Source organism: Mya arenaria, chromosome 5 (assembly GCF_026914265.1).
Source record: "Mya arenaria isolate MELC-2E11 chromosome 5, ASM2691426v1".
Taxonomy (NCBI): Eukaryota; Metazoa; Mollusca; class Bivalvia; order Myida; family Myidae; genus Mya; species Mya arenaria.
The window spans coordinates 20,021,375-20,044,670 of NC_069126.1; the positions used below are offsets into that span (position 1 = coordinate 20,021,375).

Genomic DNA, 23,296 nt, shown 5'->3' on the forward strand with positions numbered 1-23,296 from the left:
GGGACACGGGTCTTGCACGCGACACGTCGTCTTGGGATGTGGAACACATGTGGCAAGTTATTTTAAAATCTGTCCATACAAGAGAAAGTTACAGCCCGGACACGACAACCTATACTCTATGGACTTATATGCAGCACTCCATTGTGAATAAACACTAAGTGTGACCTTGACCTTTGAGGTAGGGACACGGGTCTTGCACACGACACGTCGTCGTGGTATGTGGAACACATTTGGCAAGTTATTTAAAAATCTGTCCATACAAGGGAAAGTTACAGCCCGGACACGACAACATATACTCTATGTCCTTATATGCAGCACTCCATTGTGAATAAACACTAAGTGTGACCTTGACCTTTGAGGTAGGGACACGGGTCTTGCACGCGACACGTCGTCTTGGTATGTGGTACACATGTGGCAAGTTATTTTAAAATCTGTCCATACAAGAGAAAGTAACAGCCGGGACACGACAACCTATACTCTATGTCCTTATATGCAGCACTCCATTGTGAATAAACACTAAGTGTGACCTTGACCTTTGAGGTAGGGACATGAGTCTTGCACGCCACACGTTGTCTTGGTATGTGGAACACATGTGGCAAGTTATTTTAAAATCTGTCCATACAAGGGAAAGTTACAGAGCCGGACGGACGGACGGACGGACGGTGCGATTTTAATATGCCCACCTTCGGGGGGCATAAAAAGTCTACTGACCAAAGTCAAGAGTATGGTTTTAAGTATGATAAATAATAACAAGGCATTCCGAAGGACGGCTATATCCCCCGCCGTTGTTTTTTAGTATATTTTGTTTTTCCCGCAACCTGACTGGTATGTTGAATCTGACCAAAATTGTACACAACCACTGTTCAAGTGAGAATAAAGGAAGTTGTTTGATCGGTAACCTAAATATTCTTTGATATTTGAACATATTATAAAAGGATATTTGTTAAAGTTGTTCACATTGTGTGTAGTGTAGGTAAGATCAATGTCAAGGTTATTTTGGCTAAAAATAGGAAAGAAAATGAGTCCTTGATTTATAACATCGATGAAATAGCAAGCCTTATCCTCTATTTAGCATTGTCATAGTATGGACCCAAAACTTAATGATGGATTACTGGCACAAATTGCAATTGGTTGGAGTTCTTGGATCATTTCAGATATTGTTGCAAAAAGAACATGAAATGTATAAGGTCAATAAATCCAGTAAGAATTGACATGCCTACACTGCTAAATGTAAAAAGCCCGGACTCAAGCATGTGAACTATGACCTTTAAATGTCATATGTGACCTTGAGCTTTGGGGTATGGACCCGGTTCAAGGTCACTGCACATCGTCTCAATGAGGACAACATTTGTACCAAGTAATTTGGTAATCAATCAATGCATAAGTAAGTTATAGCGCGGACACGAGCCTGTGTACTCTGACCTTTAAATGTCTCGTGTGACCTTGACCTTTGAGGTATGGACCAGGGTCAATGTCACTGCACATCGTGTCAATGAGGACAACATTTGCACCAAGTAATATGGTAATCCATCAATGCATAAGTAAGTCATAGCGCGGACACGAGCATGTGTACTCTGACCTTTAAATGTCTTGTGTGACCTTGATCTTTGAGGTATGGACCCGGTTCAAGGTCACTGCACATCGTCTCAATGAGGACAACATTTGTACCAAGTAATATGGTAATCCATCCATGCATAAGTAAGTTATAGCCCAGACACGAAATGTTACAGCCAGACGGACGGACGGACAGACGGACGGACGGAAAGACTGACAGACGAAGTGCATTCCTATAATCCCCTCCCCACTCCGTGGCGGGGGATTAATAAATATGTGTAATTGTATATGTTGCAAAACGTTTGGAAAACCTTTGATTTCAAAGGCCAAATTGTTTATCCTACATGTACAGTGTGTGTATAACACGTGATAAATTAGGTCATATATGCTACGTCAGAAGGCACTATTTTGCTTAAAATAAAGACTTAAAACAAAGATAACTTTTCTTTTACTACACCATTTTAAATGAAACAAAGGGCAGTCCATGCCACTTAAAGAGCCCCGCCTTTGTTGTATTACCGGAGTTTGATAAGATGATTAGTTTCATCAAACACTTCGACAAACCCGTTTCCAAAATAATGTTTTGACAGTGCTCCATCAGACGGCCGTATTGTGAAAAGGTTTGTCGAAGTGTTTAAAGAAACTAAACTCTCAATCTTTCGTAAAAGACCGAAGGTGGGGCTCCGTAAGCGGCGTAGACTGCGATATGTTTCATTTAAAATGGTGAAAAAACGTGTAGTTATCTTTGAATTAAGTCTTCATTCGAAGCAAATTGTTGCCTTCCGATGTAGCATTAATGACGCAATTTATCACGTGGTATACACACACTGATGTATAATGACAACAGATATTATAAAAACGTTTATTTGTGTAATTCAGCATTTAATATTCAATCAGCATTAAAGATGTATTCTAAAAGTGCAATCTAAAGTGCTTTGTTGTTTATTACCAGGCAACCTTTGAAGTATAAAGAAAGTCTACTTATCGAAATGAGCCCTTTTTAACCTGTTGTCTTGATGGAAAGCTGGTGTTGTATACAAGTACTTTGATCCAGTAGACTATCAAAATGTAATAGTAAAGCACACGTTTTGAGGGCACAGTAAAGTTTTCTATTATCTCCATAAATAATATGAGCATTCACTACAACATTGTTTAAAAAAAAACTAAATAAGTAAACTTTAATATGTCAGCTTTTCTACGTAATTTTAAAGCCACAGGTGTACTACAAGTCTGTGTAGCCACAAGAAAACTAAAACTCAAATTTTCAAATGATGGTTGTTTCAGCTCTCTTTTGGCTCTGCTACTTTGAAAATGTTATAAATTAAGTAATCATTGTTTCACTAGTGTAGATTAAAACATCAATTAAGTTTATTTATTGAATATGCAATGGAATTCAAAAAACATATAGTTCAAAGGCTCGATATATAAAATTGTGAAGGAGTAAGCTATGAAAAATGCATGTAAATTATGGTTCAAAGTCCAAAACATAATCTAAGAAAATCAACTGTCCTTCGCCACAAGAACACCTCCAGCTTTTGAGGCATCCTTCTCCTTTTTCTCCGGCTCTTTGGAATCTTCCCCCTTTATTTTCAAGTTATGAGTTTCTCTGTATTTGTTGATTTCTTCTCCTTTAGTAACTAGAGAGCCCTTCATTGAGTCTACCATTTTCTCCATCTGAAACACAATCATTTCAATATAGAGGTATCTTAATGAAACATATTGATAACACAATAGTGTTGCGTCTTTATCGAGAACGGGTCTGACAGAAGCCATCATGTTTATTGTAATCAAGAAAAAGGTGATTTATCCAAGATAATGAAGGAATTAAAAAAAACTATCAAAATAATGCACCAGTCTATTGTAACCACGGCCCACCCGGGGTCCGGGGGTATACCGGGATAGCCGGGAAAATGGGCCGTGTTTTTACCTTCCAGGTTGCCCCGCAGTGCCCGGTGAATGCAGTGGGTTTGGCTTTGGGCCAAAAGTAGCGGGGAATGGGCCTTACCTAGGGTCCCTGGGGTGCAGGGGCATTTGACGGGAATATACCAGCAGTTGGGGGGGGGGGGCGTGGTTACAAATAACTGGTGCATAAGAACATTGTTCTAATGAACTTAAAATGGCTTTGCTTATTCGTCATTATACTTGATGTGGGTGAAAATTTAGTTTAGTTTCTTTTAAGGACTCACTTTTGCTGATTACTACACCAATAAAATGATGGTTTCATCTATTCATAAAGAGAATTTAAAAGATTTAACAAAGTATACAAAATCACTCAAATCAGAGAGATGGTTGATTTCAGACTTTTTTGGAGTTGATTCATGAGAGATGCTGGTTAGAATGTTGAATTTGTTGGGTGGGTGGGTATTTGTTAAAAATTGTAACATGATCTTTACATTATTATGACATAACAAAGGAAGTGTCTTCATCATGTGACAGTAAACAGATTAAACTGACCTGTTCTTTGTTATTCACTAAAGCTGGAAGCACGTCTTTCACAGTGCGCTCCACCAACACTCCGCCAACCAGCCTGAAGCACTTCCTACTCTCATCTACTTCTTTTAAAGTTTCTATTACCAGTCTGAAACACAGAATAAAAACTATTAATAATTCGGGGGGTTTCTATCAGACATATAATCAAGCTATCTGAAACAAATATAACAATCTTTGTAAAATATTTAAAACATAAAATTTGGAATTATATTTTCACCTTTGGACAAGAAGAATATGTTTTAGCAGGTCAATTTGGCCAACCCGGTAGTTACTATTTTGGCTTTGTCCTTTTCGGCCCACATTTCTTTTCGCATAACTTTTCAATAACTTAAACTCAAAGTCTGTTTGATAGCTTTTATTTATGTTGTCAATGTTGTCATATGTGTGGAAAAAAATGTTTAGGTGTATGAATCAAGTAAAAAGACTTTCTTAGCATAATAGTGCCAAATCCCTCAGCTCTGGGGAAAACATGAGGACTATTTAATCCATTCCCCAGTCCCCATGCAGATGAATATCCCTTTGGATATTTCTGTCGGTGAGTTTGATAAAAACTGTAGACTAGACTTCTTGATAAAAGACATTTTTCCACATGATTTAATCTCTGTACTCGATACAGTCCCTTTCAGTTAAAAATAGATACTAGTTTAAATAAAATCCTTTAAAAGTAGAACACACAATAGAAATCCCAGTGCCAGAGCAAATATTGAAGATATATATGATCTCCCTAGTTGAGAGCAAAATACCCTTGCAAGCATTCTAGATATATGGCATTTATTAAATGTTGACACATTTTTAAATGCATAAAACATCTACAGAGCTAATGGCAATCCCACTGGGAAGGTCTCTAGAAATATGACATGATTGTTGTAGAGACCATTTAATGTTTCAATCACCATCTACATTTAATGTATATTTTTTAAAGATTATTTCAAGATTTTTTTTCGAGTTTAAAGATTTATTTTTTTTAACTTGATTTATTATTTCTTATAAAAATAAATCTCATGAATAAATGTCTTTGTTCAGATCATCCGATGTATATTTGTGTTCAAGTATAAAGATATTTTCTTTTAAATCTATTTTTTATCATTTTTTTATGCATATATATAGCTTAATGGAAATAATTGAAATTTTATAAAAAAAATTCTTATATTAAAGCTGCACTCTCACAGATTGAACGTTTTGACAACTTTTTTTATTTTTTGTCTTGGAACGAGCCAATTTTTGTAGAGATTGTTGTAGAGACCATTTAATGTTTCAATCACCATCTACATTTAACAATCATGTAATAGAATAACAATGAAGAGGAAAGAATAACAATTAAGTGTATAGCTCAAGTGATTGTCTTGAAAATTGACATCATAAAACCTCTCTTCAGTTCCAAGTAAATCATACCATCAATATTTTAATACATGGGCTTTCATAGGCAATTTTATAGTCAGTATCAGATCATGTTCTCAGTGGCGAAAAAATATTAATATGTTGAACAGATTTTTAGTATTATTCATTGTGGTATTATTAATATTACATGTATATCCGAAGAAATTCCCAAATTTGCTATAAATGATGGGGAGCGATACAAATCGACCCCTTACCAAATCGGCCTACTACCAACTCGGCCCCTAAGACGTTTTGGCCCTGCCATTTCGTCCCCTTAATTTTATTGACTCGAGACGTTTCAGCCCCTTACTGATTTTCAACAGAGACATTTCGGCCGCTTAATTTTATTTTATTTTTTATTTTGAATATAAAGAAAAAATATCATTTGTCAAATTTTATTTCAAAAGAAGTTGTAAATGAGATCTTTAAATGCACAAATAGACAAATATTTATGAAATACATTGATAAAAAAATCATTAAAGTCTAAATTTAAACCCTTATTTTTAATATAAAATGTTAAAAAAATGTAAGAATGTATTTTGTGACTGTGAAATATTAATTGATCAATAAAGACTTATTTTATTCTATTTTTTATTTTGAATTAAAAGAAAGAATATAATTTGTCAAATTCTATTTCAAAATAAGTTGTAAATGAGATCTATTAATGCACAAATAGACAAATGTTTATGAAATACATTGATAAGATTGATAATAGGTGCTTGATACAGTTTTAGACAGTGGACTTGATATTAAACACAAATCATTATACCTCTTGTAAATATTAGCAGCATGCTTATGTATATTTTTTAAAGATTATTTCAAGATTTTTTTTCGAGTTTAAAGATTTATTTTTTTTAACTTGATTTATTATTTCTTATAAAAATAAATCTCATGAATAAATGTCTTTGTTCAGATCATCCGATGTATATTTGTGTTCAAGTATAAAGATATTTTCTTTTAAATCTATGTTTTATCATTTTTTTATGCATATATATATAGCTTAATGGGAATAATAGAAATTTTATAAAAAAAATTCTTATATTAAAGCTGCACTCTTACAGATTGAACGTTTTGACAACTTTTTTATTTTTTGTCTTGGAACTAGCCAATTTTTGCGAAAATCCATGGAAACCAGTTATAAAGATTGCTGATAAAAAATCAGATCACAGATTTTTATATTTAAGTTCAAAAATTGATGTTTTATGCATTTTTCTTAAACCGTTAGAAAGGGTTTAAGCCATAAAATATTAATTTTCGAACAGAAATATGAAAATCAATGATCTGATTTTTTGTCAACAATCTTATATCATCGGTTTGCAGATATTTACACCAAAATTTCCTCTTTCCAAGACAAAAAATAAAAAAAGTTGTAAAAATGGTATATCTGTGTGCAGCTTTTTAGAAATAAAAAAATAAGGGCAGAAACGTCTATGTAATCAGGGGCAGAAACGTCTACAGGATGGGCCGATTTGGTATAGGGCCGAAAAGGTAACCGATTTCACTAGGGGCCAATTTGGTAAGGGGCCGATTTGTCTGGTAGCCAAATGATGCAGCAATTCCCAATTCCACTGGCATGGGTACAGGTCATAATCCCATGACAAAATTATAACCAGGCCAAAATGATCAATACTGAAATGGTAACTGGGTGAAATTGACCCATTATGGGAAAAATTGAGCACCACATAATGTTGATATTTATAATAAGAACGTTTTAAAGCAGCTTTTCATTATAAAGTCTGAAAACAACCAAATACATGTTGCAGAGCAATACTAAGGTAAGATATTTAAAAAAAACAACGTGTGTTTGTTTCATTGTTTCAGCATGTTTATCCGAAATATCCGAAAATGGTGCAAGTATATTTATTTTGCCCTAATTTTTGAAGCGAATAGAGATAGTTAAATAAAAACAAAATGTACTCACTCATGCTCTTTCATGTCCATTTCAACTTCCGCTACTTTATTTGCTATATTTCTTTGCTGCACTCTTAAATCTTGAAAACCAGCAATGACTTGCTCTTGTGGTGGTTTCTTGGACGCCATGTTTGAAGCAGATTATGAGTTATTTTTCTGAAGGTAGCAGTCAACAGTATGCTATAATCCAGTCTAGAGAAATCGACTCTTCTATGGGCGTACATGCACGTACGTCCGCGTGCAATATTAATCGATGCCTTACCCGGCTGACGATTAAACATATACTTTTCATCAAATTATTCACGACTTCAAACTAAAAAGAGCACTAGTACATAAAAGATCTTTATAAATAATAAAGCGTCGATGATAGTTCTCCCTTTCTTACCGAATAAAACCACAATTTTGACCAATATGCTCTCCTACTGGCTTTTTGTCGTAGTTTCTATGTTTAGTGTTGAAAATCTTTTTGAATAGTCATTTTAAAAATGATGCTATCCGTTCCTAACTTGACAAATCTTAACAGAGCAGCTCAGCTCAATGACAGGCTGTTTTGAGGCAGTGTTTGACACTTCTACACTGATGTTTTCTCCACCTCAGATAAGTAGATCCAATATTTTAACAATGCTAGAAATTCTTATCTTGCCCACGGGCGAAGATAAAATGCCCGTATGGAACTCCTTTTTAAAGGTCACCACATTGTTATTACCTCCCTTGTTGATGACTGTCGTCTGTAACATCATGGAAATCTTGTCTTGTGACAATATTTAGAACGCTAATTTATTATTTCTCGCATTAAATGTCACCATAAAACAGTTTTCACGCACCTTTCAATAAATAATGCTTCACTCTCCTTAGAACTATTTAAAGACCGATTTGACTATTCACATTGTCTGAATCACTGCGCGCATATCCATGACAACCACGAATTATCGCATATCCATACGCAAATATTTTCACTAAGCACAAAAGAGTTCCAGCAAAAAATACAGTTTTCTTAATTTTGTTTGATAGAGGTGGGAGAAAAAGCATCTACCATAGCTGCTCGTGTAAGATAGGTTCATCGATCCCGACCCTCGCGCAGGGTGTTTTGCGGAAACTTGGTAAACCTCGTTTCCGCAAAAAAACCTGTGCTCGGGTCGGAATGAACCTATCTAACACTCTCGGCCAAGGAAGATACTTATCATCTCCTCATTTGAGGGGTTGTGGGAAAACGATCATTTCCGGGATACATTAAGCGACCGTACTTTGGGCACCAAGCACAGAGAAAATAATACAATAACGGGGTACGAGAATCTGCCAACATTCGGTCCCAAAAAGGCTACAGTAACTGTCGGGGTTAAAATTTGACGATATTATGAGAACAAAACAGCTGACGATTGTTACCAAAAAGGGGAACGGTTGTGTCATTAATGGCGACGTCGACGAAGCCCTGATTATTTATTACCATGCCGCGATATGGAAAAAAGGCTTTGAGCAGCACATCCAATTTGAACCCTTGCTAATAATGCTAATAATACGCCAATGTTGGAGGGTATGACAACGAGAGGTACACATACATCAACAACACAGTCTGTGGCAAGTATTATATATATATATACATATATAATCTTATATATGTTGGTACTTGATAAAGACAAACAATATGTATTTCATTTTTATACCAATGTGTATGAAGACGTATCACTTGAACAGCTGTTCTTTTAAACCAAGAAATGTCGTAAATAACTTATTTTTCGGTTGTTTTCAATAAAAAAAATGGACTAACCGATAGTTCTAGATATACTATTTACAAACTATTTAAATAATCAGTGCATAAGTGTATCCGGGTGTCAGGCAACTTTTGATTCTATGTTTTAAAATGGGTTAAGATTATTATAAAGATATTTTGTGATATTGGAGGTCCGCCCCTGACTTCCTGTTTAATATTTCTTCTTGTGCGTGGTTTTCAAAAAAAATAGCAGTAAAGTCAAAATATTGTACGTCGAGTTTCCTAACGAATATTTAAATGCTAGACCTCTCATAGGTAGCAGACGGACGTTATTTTCGAGCTTCTACTTATCCCCGTTGGCCTTATCAAACCCCGCCACATCACTAGTTACAAAAATGCATGTGTATGTGTGTACCAACTTGAGAAAGCATGCAAACGAAAACGACGGTTAATCTAAATTCATCTTTTCTGCAGTCATTTTAAAGTATTTAGTTGTGAAAAATGATTTGGTTTTATGTTAGATTCGTAAGTAAAGTTCCAAATACAGTTGTTTTTTTTAGATTAACGTGCTAACATTGCTAATGTCGAAACGCCCCTGCGAAACGCAAACCCCCAACTCCCAAGGGTGAGTGTGTGCGTCTTCCGGTGCATGAGTTGAGTGCGTAGATATGTGTTGTTGTCAGTTTGAACCAGGTTCTGGGTAGTGTTCAAACATATTTTACCAGATGTTGTCAAAATAGCGAGCTTGTCATTCCGCCTTCAATTAGACCAAGTATATAAAATTATAGATCTACACACAACAAATCTCCATTCATCATAGGGTATTGGCATCCTTAGGTCTATGTAAATGTCCATAAACTGACAACTGAAGGAAAGCACAGCTCATGTACCGGAAGACGCAGACCTCAAAGTAACCAAGCACTGTCGTTGTGTTGTGCGTCAAGCAGGGATGAAGAGTGACATTCACCAGCGGCAAGTTATTGTTCGTGAAATTAAAGTAAAATCGAAGGTAATGAAAGCAGCACGGCCACTCCATCTGTTTTGTTTTTCTTTTATTTAAATGATTGTGGTATTTCATATGAAATGGAGGGTGACAACAGAGAATTTAATCTGGTACTTTTAACAGGAATGTGATTATTACAAAATAAAGTTTTATTTCCTATCAAGTGTCAAACACGACACCGGCCCATTTTTATAACATTTGATAGAGAAATAAATATTTTATTACCAATGATTTAGTTTTACAAAACGTCAAACGACCCAAACCCCGTCATCCGTCATATACATTAACAAAAAGTCCACATACTGCACTTTATAACCTCTTGTTGGAAATAAAGGTGTTTATATCCCTGGTTAGCGCTTCCCTGGTTCTTTAACGTGCACAAGTGTATAGCACTGTCACACGGGACCCCCATAGAGAAGAAGAAGAAAGTTTATTCAAAAGCAATATACAACACACTACATATTTGAAATAGGCCAATATGACCCTTGATCAAATTAATATGATACAATGGCTTATATATACATTTATGGCGGAGCATATTTATAAATAACATCCCTCCCGGAAGACGATGCTTTTTTAGTGGTGCGGCGGGGAATCGACCCTGCGACCACTGAATTGACAGTCAAGTATGTTTCCACTAGACCGCGGATCCGCCACTTTTAGGTAACCTCAACATCTTGCTGTGTAAACCATTTTGCCATGAGTAGACATACGAGTGTTTAGATGCAAGACGTGGTCTTTGTAGTCACCATTTCACTACACCATTAGTATGTACGTTTATATATTTTACATTCATCTCTATACATTTAAAATGGCCCAAAATAATATTCATAAACTGATAAATGTTTGTATTCATGCTACAGCTTTCATACGATTCTCATTCTGTAGTCTTTCATTATTTTCATGACATTGTATATGTCAATTATCAGGTTAGGTGCCAATTTCTGTATTTATACTCTAGTATAAATAAAACTTCTTTTTTTTATCATAAACCGGGATACAAAAAAGAAACGATAAGTTGTACTTTTCATTGTATTCATCAATAAGCAAGCAACACCAAAATATACTGGTGAAATTGTAAAAACCATCTAAGTACATTTCTACATATGAAGTAGCTGGTATATGTGGAGAAACTATACTCGAACGTGACCCCATGTCATATAAGGGCTGGTGTGCTTAGGCTTGTAAAAACTGACGAAAATAAAGATTTAACACGAAATCACGAGGAAAATGTGTTTTTTGCGAGTATTCGGTAATACACAGATAGAAGTTATTTAGCAAAAGGATTTTAAATGAAACTGCAATATTTAATCACGAATGGCTACAAGTGACCGTTCAAGTAGTTTGCAAGAAGAGTTTCTACATGTACAAGGTTTACACAATCAATAAATAAATAAATAAAAATACAAACTTAAATAAAACATATGAATTATAAATATAGCACCAACTTAAATGAAATAAACAGTACAATAACAAAATTATGAGCACTAAACTATTAAAAACATATAATACATTAGTCAAGTAAAATTTGAGCAAACCATAATCATAAGTTTTAACATAGCATTTAACAAAGTATTTATCTAAATCAAAACCAAAAGCAACTTCACCAAGGAGACAAGCAAGGTGTTAATGTAGAAAACGGTAGAGATTGTGTTGTATTGAATTAATAATAGGTTTCAACTGCCAAATATGTCATGATTGTATGTATTTATAATTTTACATTTTAATGAAAACAAAAGAAATAATTGACATTCTTTAAAGTTCAAAAAGTTCTTTAAGTTCAATGCTGATCTTCATGAGGGCAGAAGGGTGCTCTCAAAAAAGGACAGGGTGCAGCACCCAACTCTTTAGCTTAAACCCTATTAGTAGTACCAAGACCTGAGACAAGGCTGGCATAAAGAAATAGTAAGCCAGCATATTTATGCATGTGTGGTCTGCCTGTGTTGATTGTACGTTTGATGTTTCTTGTTTAATGGTTTTTGTGTCCATACTTGTGCTTCTAAACAGGGTGTTTGCTTAAATAGTTGACTACTTGGCTAGACCCTGTAGTTTTCATTGTATAACCAATGCTATATGAACATGAACACACAAGTGTTGCAACATGAAGCATTGCTATATGAACATGAACACACAAGTGTTGCAACATGAAGCATGTTTACTAATAGGGATTAGATTAACTACAATCCAAACTATAAGATACTTAAATCACTACAAATGTCTGACATAAAAGATGTAAAAAGCGATACAGTCTAATGCAACAAAGAGTTATAAAACCAAGAAACTAACACCAATACAGCACGCATAAAGATATGTATATAAATAGTAAGAGATCAAAGCAACAGCATCAAAATCCTAAACAAGAACATCGCATGTGGATCTTTCAAATGTCAACGCTTGTCTCTCTTAGACTCTTTACAGTCATAAAGGAGTAAAACTCAAAAAGTATTAAGGCAGAGATTTGGGCTTTGCTATACATGTGAGTATGGTATTTGCCAACATTTTTAGTAAATTCCATTTTAATGTCTTGGACAGGTTTTGAGATATGAACAAGGTTTAAAAAAAATGCCAGGCCAACGTCAACACCTAAGCTATCACAAAATCCCTATACATTTTTCAAGCTAAAATTCATCAGCATAATATAATAATAAAATTTTGTAACAATCCGCAAAATAATTTGCAAAAATGATTCTCAAAATCTATTATAATTTGAATATGATAGGGTATTGACTCCAAGTCTGACTTAGCATGCCAAAGGGTGATGACAAACTATGATGTATAAATAAGCCTACATGTGTATGTGCATAAACAATTCATTGAATTACAACACTTGAAAGTTTGAATGCTACAAAAATGCCACATTTTCTAATGTGTTACACATATAAGTATAGATTACTAATATGTTACGGAATCAGTAGTTGTGTCTGGTGTAGTAGTTGTGATTGCTTCAGTAGTTGTGTCTGGTGCAGTAGTTGAGGCTGCTTCAGTAGTAGTGTCTGGTACAGTGGTTGTGACTGCCTCAGTAGCATTGTCCTGGTGCAGTAGTTGTGACTACTCAGTAGTAGTATCTGGTGCAGTAGTTGCGACTGCTTCAGTAGTAGTATCTGGTGCAGTAGTTGTGAGTGCTTCAGTAGTATTGTCTGGTGCAGTAGTTGTGACAGCCTCAGTAGTAGTATCTGGTGCGTAGTTGTGACTGCTTCAGTAGTAGTATCTGGTGCAGTAGTTGTGAGTGCTTCAGTAGTATTGTCTGTTGCAGTAGTTGTGACTGCTTCAGTAGTTGTGTCTGGTGCAGTAGTTGTGGCTGCTTCAGTAGTTGTGTATGGTGCAGTAGTTGTGATGCTTCAGTAGTATGACTGGTGCAGTAGTTGTGACAGCCTCAGTTGTAGTATCTGGTGTAGTATTGTGACAGCCTCTGTAGTAGTATCCTGGTGCAGTGGTTGTGAGTGCTTCAGTAGTATTGTCTGGTGCAGTAGTTGTGACAGCCTCAGAAGTAGTATCTGGTGCAGTAGTTGTGAGTGCGTCAGTAGTTGTTTCTGTTGCAGTAGTTGTGAGTGCTTCAGTAGTATTGTCTGGTGCAGTAGTTGTGACAGCCTCAGAAGTAGTATCTGGTGCAGTTGTTGTGACTGCCTCAGTAGCATTGTCTGGTGCAGTAGTTGTGACTGCTTCAGTAGTTGTGTCTGGTGTAGTAGTTGTGATTGCTTCAGTAGTTGTGTCTGGTGCAGTAGTTGAGGCTGCTTCAGTAGTAGTGTCTGGTACAGTGGTTGTGACTGCCTCAGTAGCATTGTCTGGTGCAGTAGTTGTGACTACTTCAGTAGTAGTATCTGGTGCAGTAGTTGCGACTGCTTCAGTAGTAGTATCTGGTGCAGTAGTTGTGACAGCCTCAGTAGTAGTATCTGGTGAAGTAGTTGTGAGTGCTTCAGTAGTATTGTCTGGTGCAGTAGTTGTGACAACCTCAGTTGTAGTATCTGGTGCAGTAGTTGTGAGTGCTTCAGTAGTATTGTCTGGTGCAGTAGTTGTGACAGCCTCAGAAGTAGAATCTGGTGCAGTAGTTGTGACAGCCTCAGTAGTAGTGTCTGGTGTAGTAGTTGTGACTACTTCAGTAGTAGTATCTGGTGCAGTAGTTGTGAGTGTTTCAGTAGTATTGTCTGATGCAGTAGTTGTGACTGCTTCAGTAGTTGTTTCTAGTACAGTTTTTGTGACTACTTCAGTAGTAGTATCTGGTGCAGTAGTTGTGACTGCTTCAGTAGTAGTATCTGGTGAAGTAGTTGTGAGTGCTTCAGTAGTATTGTCTGGTGCAGTAGTTGTGACAGCCTCAGTAGTAGTATCTGGTGCAGTAGTTGTGACAGCCTCAGTAGTAGTATCTGATGCAGTAGTTGTGAGTGCTTCAGTAGTATTGTCTGTTGCAGTAGTTGTGACTGCTTCAGTAGTTGTGTCTGGTGCAGTAGTTATGGCTGCTTCAGTAGTTGTGTCTGGTGCAGTAGTTGTGAGTGCTTCAGTAGTATTGACTGGTGCAGTAGTTGTGACAGCCTCAGTTGTAGTATCTGGTGTAGTATTTGTGACAGCCTCTGTAGTAGTATCTGGTGCAGTGGTCGTGATTGCTTCAGTAGTATTGTCTGGTGCAGTAGTTGTGACAGCCTCAGAAGTAGTATCTGGTGCAGTAGTTGTGAGTGCGTCAGTAGTTGTTTCTGTTGCAGTAGTTGTGAGTGCTTCAGTAGTATTGTCTGGTGCAGTAGTTGTGACAGCCTCAGAAGTAGTATCTGGTGCAGTTGTTGTGACTGCCTCAGTAGCATTGTCTGGTGCAGTAGTTGTGACTGCTTCAGTAGTTGTGTCTGGTGTAGTAGTTGTGATTGTTTCAGTAGTTGTGTCTGGTGCAGTAGTTGAGGCTGCTTCAGTAGTAGTGTCTGGTACAGTGGTTGTGACTGCCTCAGTAGCATTGTCTGGTGCAGTAGTTGTGACTACTTCAGTAGTAGTATCTGGTGCAGTAGTTGCGACTGCTTCAGTAGTAGTATCTGGTGCAGTAGTTGTGAGTGCTTCAGTAGTATTGTCTGGTGCAGTAGTTGTGACAGCCTCAGTAGTAGTATCTGGTGCAGTAGTTGTGACAGCCTCAGTAGTAGTATCTGATGCAGTAGTTGTGAGTGCTTCAGTAGTATTGTCTGTTGCAGTAGTTGTGACTGCTTCAGTAGTTGTGTCTGGTGCAGTAGTTGTGGCTGCTTCAGTAGTTGTGTATGGTGCAGTAGTTGTGAGTGCTTCAGTAGTATTGACTGGTGCAGTAGTTGTGACAGCCTCAGTTGTGGTATCTGGTGTAGTATTTGTGACAGCCTCTGTAGTAGTATCTGGTGCAGTGGTCGTGATTGCTTCAGTAGTATTGTCTGGTGCAGTAGTTGTGACAGCCTCAGTAGTATCTGGTGCAGTAGTTGTGAGTGCGTCAGTAGTTGTTTCTGTTGCAGTAGTTGTGAGTGCTTCAGTAGTATTGTCTGGTGCAGTAGTTGTGACAGCCTCAGAAGTAGTATCTGGTGCAGTTGTTGTGACTGCCTCAGTAGTTGTGTCTGGTGTAGTAGTTGTGATTGCTTCAGTAGTTGTGTCTGGTGCAGTAGTTGAGGCTGCTTCAGTAGTAGTGTCTGGTAAAGTGGTTGTGACTGCCTCAGTAGCATTGTCTGGTGCAGTATTTGTGACTACTTCAGTAGTAGTATCTGGTGCAGTAGTTGCGACTGCTTCAGTAGTAGTATCTGGTGCAGTAGTTGTGAGTGCTTCAGTAGTATTGTCTGGTGCAGTAGTTGTGACAGCCTCAGTAGTAGTATCTGGTGCAGTAGTTGTGACAGCCTCAGTAGTAGTATCTGATGCAGTAGTTGTGAGTGCTTCAGTAGTATTGTCTGTTGCAGTAGTTGTGACTGCTTCAGTAGTTGTGTCTGGTGCAGTAGTTGTGGCTGCTTCAGTAGTTGTGTATGGTGCAGTAGTTGTGAGTGCTTCAGTAGTATTGACTGGTGCAGTAGTTGTGACAGCCTCAGTTGTGGTATCTGGTGTAGTATTTTTGACAGCCTCTGTAGTAGTATCTGGTGCAGTGGTCGTGATTGCTTCAGTAGTTGTGTCTGGTGCAGTAGTTGTGACAGCCTCAGTAGTATCTGGTGCAGTAGTTGTGAGTGCGTCAGTAGTTGTTTCTGTTGCAGTAGTTGTGAGTGCTTCAGTAGCATTGTCTGGTGCATTAGTTGTGACAGCCTCAGTAGTATCTGGTGCAGTAGTTTTGAGTGCGTCAGTAGTTGTTTCTGTTGCAGTAGTTGTGAGTGCTTCAGTAGTATTGTCTGGTGCAGTAGTTGTGACAGCCTCAGAAGTAGTATCTGGTGCAGTTGTTGTGACTGCCTCAGTAGCATTGTCTGGTGCAGTAGTTGTGACTGCTTCAGTAGTTGTGTCTGGTGTAGTAGTTGTGATTGCTTCAGTAGTTGTGTCTGGTGCAGTAGTTGAGGCTGCTTCAGTAATAGTGTCTGGTACAGTGGTTGTGACTGCCTCAGTAGCATTGTCTGGTGCAGTAGTTGTGACTACTTCAGTAGTAGTATCTGGTGCAGTAGTTGCGACTGCTTCAGTAGTAGTATCTGGTGCAGTAGTTGTGAGTGCTTCAGTAGTATTGTCTGGTGCAGTAGTTCTGACAGCCTCAGTAGTAGTATCTGGTGCAGTAGTTGTGACAGCCTCAGTAGTAGTATCTGATGCAGTAGTTGTGAGTGCTTCAGTAGTATTGTCTGTTGCAGTAGTTGTGACTGCTTCAGTAGTTGTGTCTGGTGCAGTAGTTGTGGCTGCTTCAGTAGTTGTGTCTGGTGCAGTAGTTGTGAGTGCTTCAGTAGTATTGACTGGTGCAGTAGTTGTGACAGCCTCAGTTGTAGTATCTGGTGTAGTATTTGTGACAGCCTCTGTAGTAGTATCTGGTGCAGTGGTCGTGATTGCTTCAGTAGTATTGTCTGGTGCATTAGTTGTGACAGCCTCAGAAGTAGTATCTGGTGCAGTAGTTGTGAGTGCGTCAGTAGTTGTTTCTGTTGCAGTAGTTGTGAGTGCTTCAGTAGTATTGTCTGGTGCAGTAGTTGTGACAGCCTCAGAAGTAGTATCTGGTGCAGTTGTTGTGACTGCCTCAGTAGCATTGTCTGGTGCAGTAGTTGTGACTGCTTCAGTAGTTGTGTCTGGTGTAGTAGTTGTGATTGCTTCAGTAGTTGTGTCTGGTGCAGTAGTTGAGGCTGCTTCAGTAGTAGTGTCTGGTACAGTGGTTGTGACTGCCTCAGTAGCATTGTCTGGTGCAGTAGTTGTGACTACTTCAGTAGTAGTATCTGGTGCAGTAGTTGCGACTGCTTCAGTAGTAGTATCTGGTGCAGTAGTTGTGAGTGCTTCAGTAGTATTGTCTGGTGCAGTAGTTGTGACAGCCTCAGTAGTAGTATCTGGTGCAGTAGTTGTGACAGCCTCAGTAGTAGTATCTGATGCAGTAGTTGTGAGTGCTTCAGTAGTATTGTCTGGTGCAGTAGTTGTGAGTGCTTCAGTAGTTGTGTCTGGTGCAGTAGTTGTGGCTGCTTCAGTAGTTGTGTCTGGTACAGTAGTTGTGACAGCCTCAGTAGTAGTATCTGGTGCAGTAGTTGTGAGTGCTTCAGTAGTTGTTTCTGGTGCAGTAGTTGTGACTGCTTCAGTAGTATTGTCTGGTGCAGTAGTTGTGACAGCCTCAGTAGTAGTATCTGGTGCATTAGTTTGGAGTGCTTCAGTAGTTGTTTTTGGTGCAGTAGTTGTGAGTGCTTCAGTAGTATTGTCTGGTGCAATAGTTGTGACAGCCTCAGTAGTAGTATCTGGTGCAGTAGTTGTGAGTGCGTCAGCAGTTGTTTCTGGTGCAGTAGTTGTGAGTGCTTCAGTAGTAGTATCTGGTGCAGTGGTTGTGAGTGCTTCAGTAGTATTGTCTGGTGCAGTAGTTGTGACAGCCTCAGAAGTAGTATCTGGTGCAGTAGTTGTGACAGCCTCAGTAGTGACTGCTTCAGTAGTAGTGTCTGGTACAGTAGATGTGACTGCTTCAGTTATAGTGTCTGGTGCAGTAGTAGTGACTGCTTCAGTAGTAGTGTCTGGTGCAGTAGTAGTGACTGCTTCAGTAGTAGTGTCTGGTGCAGTAGTAGTGACTGCTTCAGTAGTAGTGTCTGGTACAGTAGTTGTGACTGTTTCAGTTGTAGTGTCTGGTGCAGTAGTTGTGGATGCTTCAGTAGTTGTGTCTGGTGCAGTGGTTGTGACTGCTGCAGAAGTAGTGTCTGCTTCAGTAGTTGTGACTGCATTAGTAATAGTGTCTGCTGCAGTAGTTGTGGCTGCTTCAGTAGTAGTGTCTGGTGCAGTAGTTGTGGCTGCTTCAGTAGAACTATCTGGTGCAGTAGTTGTGAGTGCTTCAGTAGTATTGTCTGGTGCAGTAATTGTGACTGCTTCAGTAGTTGTTTCTAGCACAGTAGTTGTGACTACTTCAGTAGTAGTATCTGGTGCAGTAGTTGTGAGTGCTTCAGTAGTATTGTCTGATGCAGTAGTTGTGACTACTTCAGTAGAAGTATCTGGTGCAGTTTTTGTGACTACTTCAGTAGTAGTGTCTGATGCAGTAGTTGTGACGTCTTCAGTAGTAGTATCTGGTGCAGAAGTTGTGACTGCTTCAGTAGTATTGTCTGGTGCAGTAGTTGTGACAGCCTCAGTAGTAGTATCTGGTGCAGTAGTTGTGACAGCTTCAGTAGTAGTGGCTGCTTCAGTAGTTGTGTCTGGTGCAATAGTTGTGGCTGATTCAGTAGCTGTTACCTGTGCAGTAGTTGTGTCTGTTACATAAGTTGTGATTGCTTCAGTAGTAGTGTCTTCTGCAGTAGTTATGATTGCTTCAGTAGAAGTTTCTGCTGCAGTAGTTGTGGCTTCTTCAGTAGTAGTGTCTGATACAGTAGTTGTGGCTGTTTCAGTAGTAGTGTCTGATACAGTAGTTGTGGCTGCTTCAGTAGTAGTGTCTTCTGCAGTAGTTGTGGCTGCTTCAGTAGAAGTGTCTGTTGCAGTAGTTGTGGCTGTTTCAGTAGTTGTGTCTGGAACAGTAGTTGTGGCTGTTTCAGTAGGAGTATCTAGAATAGTAATTGTGGCTGCTTCAGTAGTAGTGTCTGCTGCAGTAGTTGTGGCTGCTTCAGTAGTTGTGTCTGCTGCAGTAGTAGTATCTGGAACAGTAGTTGTGACTGTTTCAGTAGTAGTATCTGGAACAGTAGTTGTGGCTGCTTCAGTAGTAGTGTCTGCTGCAGTAGTTGTGGCTGCTTCAGTAGTTGTGTCAACTTCGGAAGTAGTATCTGGAACAGTAGTTGTGGCTGCTTCAGTGGTAGTATCTGGAACAGAAGTAGTATCTGGAACAGTAGCAGTGTCTGCTGCAGTAGTTGTGGTTGCTTTAGTACTAGTATCTGGAACAGTAGTTGTGGTTGCTTCAGAAGTAGTATCTGGAACAGTAGTTGTGGCTGCTGCAGTAGTTGTTGCTGCTTCAGTAGTTTTGTCTTCTGCAGTAGCTGTAGCTGCTTCAGTAGTTGTGACTGAAACAATAGTTGTGGCTGATGCTGTAATTGTTGCTGCTTCAGTAGTAGTATCTGCTGCAGTAGTGGTGGCTGCTGCAGTAGATGTGGCTGCTTCAGTTGTAGTTACTTGTGCAGTAGTTGGGTTTTGTCCACTAGTTGTGGCTGCTTCAGTAGTAGTGTCTGGAACAGTAGTTGTGTCTGGTGCAGTAGTAGTATCTGGAACAGTAGTTGAGGCTGCTTCAGTAGTAGTATCTGGAACAGTAGTTGTGGCTGCTTCAGTAGTAGTGTCTTTTGCAGTAGTTGTTGCTGCTTCAGTAGTAGTGTCTGCTGCAGTAGTTGTGGCTGCTTCAGTAGTTGTGTCTGCTTCGGTAGTAGTATCTGGAGCCGTAGTTGTGGCTGCTTCAGTAGTAGTATCTGGAACAGTAGTTGTGGCTGCTTCGGTAGTAGTGTCTGTTGCAGTAGTTGTGGCTGTTTCAGTAGTAGTATCTGGAACAGTAGTTGTGGCTGCTTCAGTAGTAGTGTCTGCTGCAGTAGTTGATGCTGCTTCAGTAGTAGTGTCTGCTGCAGTAGTTGTGGCTGCTTCAGTAATAGTGTCTGTTGCAGTATATGTGGCTGCTTCATTAGTTGTGTCTGGAACAGTAGTTGTGGCTGCTTCAGTAGTTGTGTCTGCTTTAGTAGTAGTATCTGGAACAGTAGTTTTGGCTGTTTCAGTAGTTGTGTCTGCTTCGGTAGTAGTATCTGGAGCAGTAGTTGTGGCTGCTTGAGTAGTAGTATCTGGAACAGTAGTTGTGGCTGCTTCGGTAGTAGTATCTGGAACAGTACTTGTGGCTGCTTCAGTAGTAGTGTCTGCTGCAGTAGTTGTTGCTGCTTTAGTAGTAGTGTCTGCTGCTGTAGTTGTGGCTACTTTAGTAGTAGTGTCTGCTGCAGTAATTGTTGCTGCTTCAGTAGTAGTATCTGCTTCAGTAGTTGTGTCTGCTGCAGTAGTTGTGGCTGCTTCAGTAGTAGTGTCTGCTGCAGTAGTTGTGGCTGCTTCAGTAGTTGTGTCTGCTTCGGAAGTAGTATCTGTAGCAGTAGTTGTGGCTGCTTCGGTAGTAGTATCTGGAACAGTAGTTGTGGCTGCTTCGGTAGTAGTGTCTGCTGCAGTAGTTGTGGCTGCTTCAGTAGTAGTATCTGGAACAGTAGTTGTGGCTGCTTCAGTAATAATGTCTGGAACAGTAGATGTGTCTGGTGCAGTAGTAATATCGGGAACAGTAGTTGTGGCTGCTTCAGTAGTAGTGTCTGGACCAGTAGTTGAGGCTGCTTCAGTAGTAGTTTCTGCTGCGGTAGTTGTTGCTGCTTCAGCAGTAGTGTCTGCTGCAGTAGTTGTGGCTGCTTCAGTAATTGTGTCTGCTTCGGTAGTAGTATCTGGAGCAGTAGTTGTGGCTGCTTCAGTAGTAGCATCTGGAACAGTAGTTGTGGCTTCTTCGGTATTAGTGTCTGCTGCAGTAGTTGTGACTGCTTCAGTAGTAGTATCTGGAACAGTAGTTGTGTCTGCTTCAGTAGTAGTATCTGGAACAGTAGTTGTGGCTGCTTCAGTAGTAGTGTTTGCTGCAGAAGTAGTATCTGGAACAGTAGTTGTGGCTGCAGTAGTTGTGGCTGCTTCAGTAGTAATGTCTGGAACAGTAGATGTGTCTGGTGCAGTAGTAGTATCGGGAACAGTAGTTGTGGCTGCTTCAGTAGTAGTGTCTGGACCAGTAGTTGAGGCTGCTTCAGTAGTAGTTTCTGCTGCGGTAGTTGTTGCTGCTTCAGTAGTAGTATCTGGAACAGTAGTTGTGTCTGCTTCAGTAGTAGTATCTGGAACAGTAGTTGTGGCTGCTTCAGTAGTAGTGTTTGCTGCAGAAGTAGTATCTGGAACAGTAGTTGTGGCTGCAGTAGTTGTGGCTGCTTCAGTTGTAGTTACTTGTGCAGTAGTTGTGTCTGGTCCACTAGTTGTGGCTGCTTCAGTAGTAGTGTCTGGAACAGTAGTTGTGTCTGGTGCAGTAGTAGTATCTGGAATAGTAGTTGTGGCTGCTTCAGTAGAATTATCTGGAATAGTAGTTGTGGAAGCTTCAGTAGTAGTGTCTGCTGCAGTAGTTGTTGCTGCTTCAGTAGTAGTGTCTACTGCAGTAGTTGTGACTGCTTCAGTAGTTGTGTCTGCTTCGGTAGTAGTATCTGGAGCCGTAGTTGTGGCTGCTTCAGTAGTAGTATCTGGAACAGTAGTTGTTGCTGCTTCGGTAGTAGTGTCTGTTGCAGTAGTTATGGCTGTTTCAGTAGTAGTATCTGGAAAAGTACTTGTGGCTGCTTCAGTAGTAGTGTCTGCTGCAGTAGTTGTTGCTGCTTCAGTAGTAGTGTCTGCTGCAGTAGTTTTGGCTGCTTCAGTAGTTGTGTCTGCTTCGGTAGTAGTATCTGGAGCCGTAGTTGTGGCTGCTTCAGTAGTTGTGTCTGGAACAGTAGTTGTGGCTACTTCAGTAGTTGTGTCTGCTTTAGTAGTCTTATCTGGAACAGTAGTTGTGGCTGCTTCGGTAGTAGTGTCTGCTGCAGTAGTTGTGGCTGCTTCAGTAGTAGTGTCTGTTGCAGTAGTTGTGGCTGCTTCAGTAGTTGTGTCTGGAATAGTAGTTTTGGCTGCTTCAGTAGTAGTATCTGGAACAGTAGTTGTGGCTGCTTCAGTAGTAGTGTCTGCTGCAGTAGTTGTTGCTGCTTCAGTAGTAGTGTCTGCTGCGGTACTTGTTGCTGCTGCAGTAGTTGTGTCTGGAACAGTAGTTGTGGCTGCTTCAGTAGTCGTTTCTGCTGCAGTAGTTGTTGCTTCTTCAGTAGTAGTGTCTGCTACAGTAGTTGTGACTGCTTCAGTAGTAGTGTCTGCTGCAGTAAGTGTGGCTGCTTCAGTAGTAGTGTCTGCTGCAGTAGTTGTGGCTGCTTCAGTAGTAGTGTCTGCTGCAGTAGTTGTGGCTGCTTCAGAAGTTGTGTCTGGAACAGAAGTTGTGGCTGCTTCAGTAGTAGTGTCTGGAACAGTAGATGTGTCTGCTTCAGTAGTTGTGTCTGGAACAGTACTTCTGTCTGGTGCAGTAGTTGTGTTAGCCTCAGTGTTAGTTTTAACAACAGTTGTATTGGCATTTTCAGTTGTAGTCCCGGTTTCAGAAGTGGCAGATACCGTAGTTATAGTGTATGTATGATTTGTTGAATTTATGTATTTGGCGTAGAAAAGTAATAGGAAGCAGACTCTTTGGATAGTTTTTATCCTGAAATTATAAAACAAAATGCTGTTTTTACTTGAATATAACCTAATAGAAAGATGATATGTCTTTGCAAATTATTATGTGTGAGCACATTCGCGCGAGTGTATTTCTCTTGTTAACGTATGTATGTGCGTGTGGTCGTGCGAGTCACTGTGTGTGTTTTGTGTTTATAATTTAAAATGTTCAAGCAGACAACTTGTTGTACAAACCCTTCATGACGAATACTGTATTGTTATTGATATATAAAGTTGCTGTAATAGCTTAAAACAGAAACTTTACCTATTATGAAACATGATTGTAATTTAAAACAAGCTTAATGGTATACAAGATGGAAAATGTGCGCGGTGTTTTTTTTATAGAAATAAAATGTAAACACCACAGATGGATAGAATATATGTGTAACATACAATAAACATGTCGGACGCAGTTTTTTGTATTATGTAGTAAGGTTAATAGACACCAAGTTTGTTGAAAAAAAAAATATAACGTA

The 23,296-nt window shown here is 39.2% G+C and overlaps 2 protein-coding genes across 2 annotated transcripts; both read right to left on the reverse strand.

The window, feature by feature from the left end:
• Window positions 1-2,402: 2,402 nt before the first annotated feature.
• LOC128234918 (prefoldin subunit 2-like) lies at window positions 2,403-7,481 on the reverse strand. Its single transcript, XM_052949538.1, has 3 exons — window positions 7,343-7,481; window positions 4,009-4,132; window positions 2,403-3,228 (listed from the first exon to the last, which is right to left on the reverse strand). The coding sequence occupies exons 1-3, from the start codon at window positions 7,459-7,461 to the stop codon at window positions 3,055-3,057; spliced, it is 417 nt and encodes a 138-aa protein (XP_052805498.1). The 5' UTR covers window positions 7,462-7,481; the 3' UTR covers window positions 2,403-3,054.
• A 5,865-nt stretch (window positions 7,482-13,346) lies between these two features.
• On the reverse strand, window positions 13,347-23,022 carry LOC128235515 (mucin-19-like). The gene is made up of 4 exons (XM_052950324.1): window positions 23,016-23,022; window positions 19,442-19,573; window positions 16,676-17,524; window positions 13,347-16,579 (listed from the first exon to the last, which is right to left on the reverse strand). The coding sequence occupies exons 1-4, from the start codon at window positions 23,020-23,022 to the stop codon at window positions 13,347-13,349; spliced, it is 4,221 nt and encodes a 1,406-aa protein (XP_052806284.1).
• Window positions 23,023-23,296: the final 274 nt, after the last annotated feature.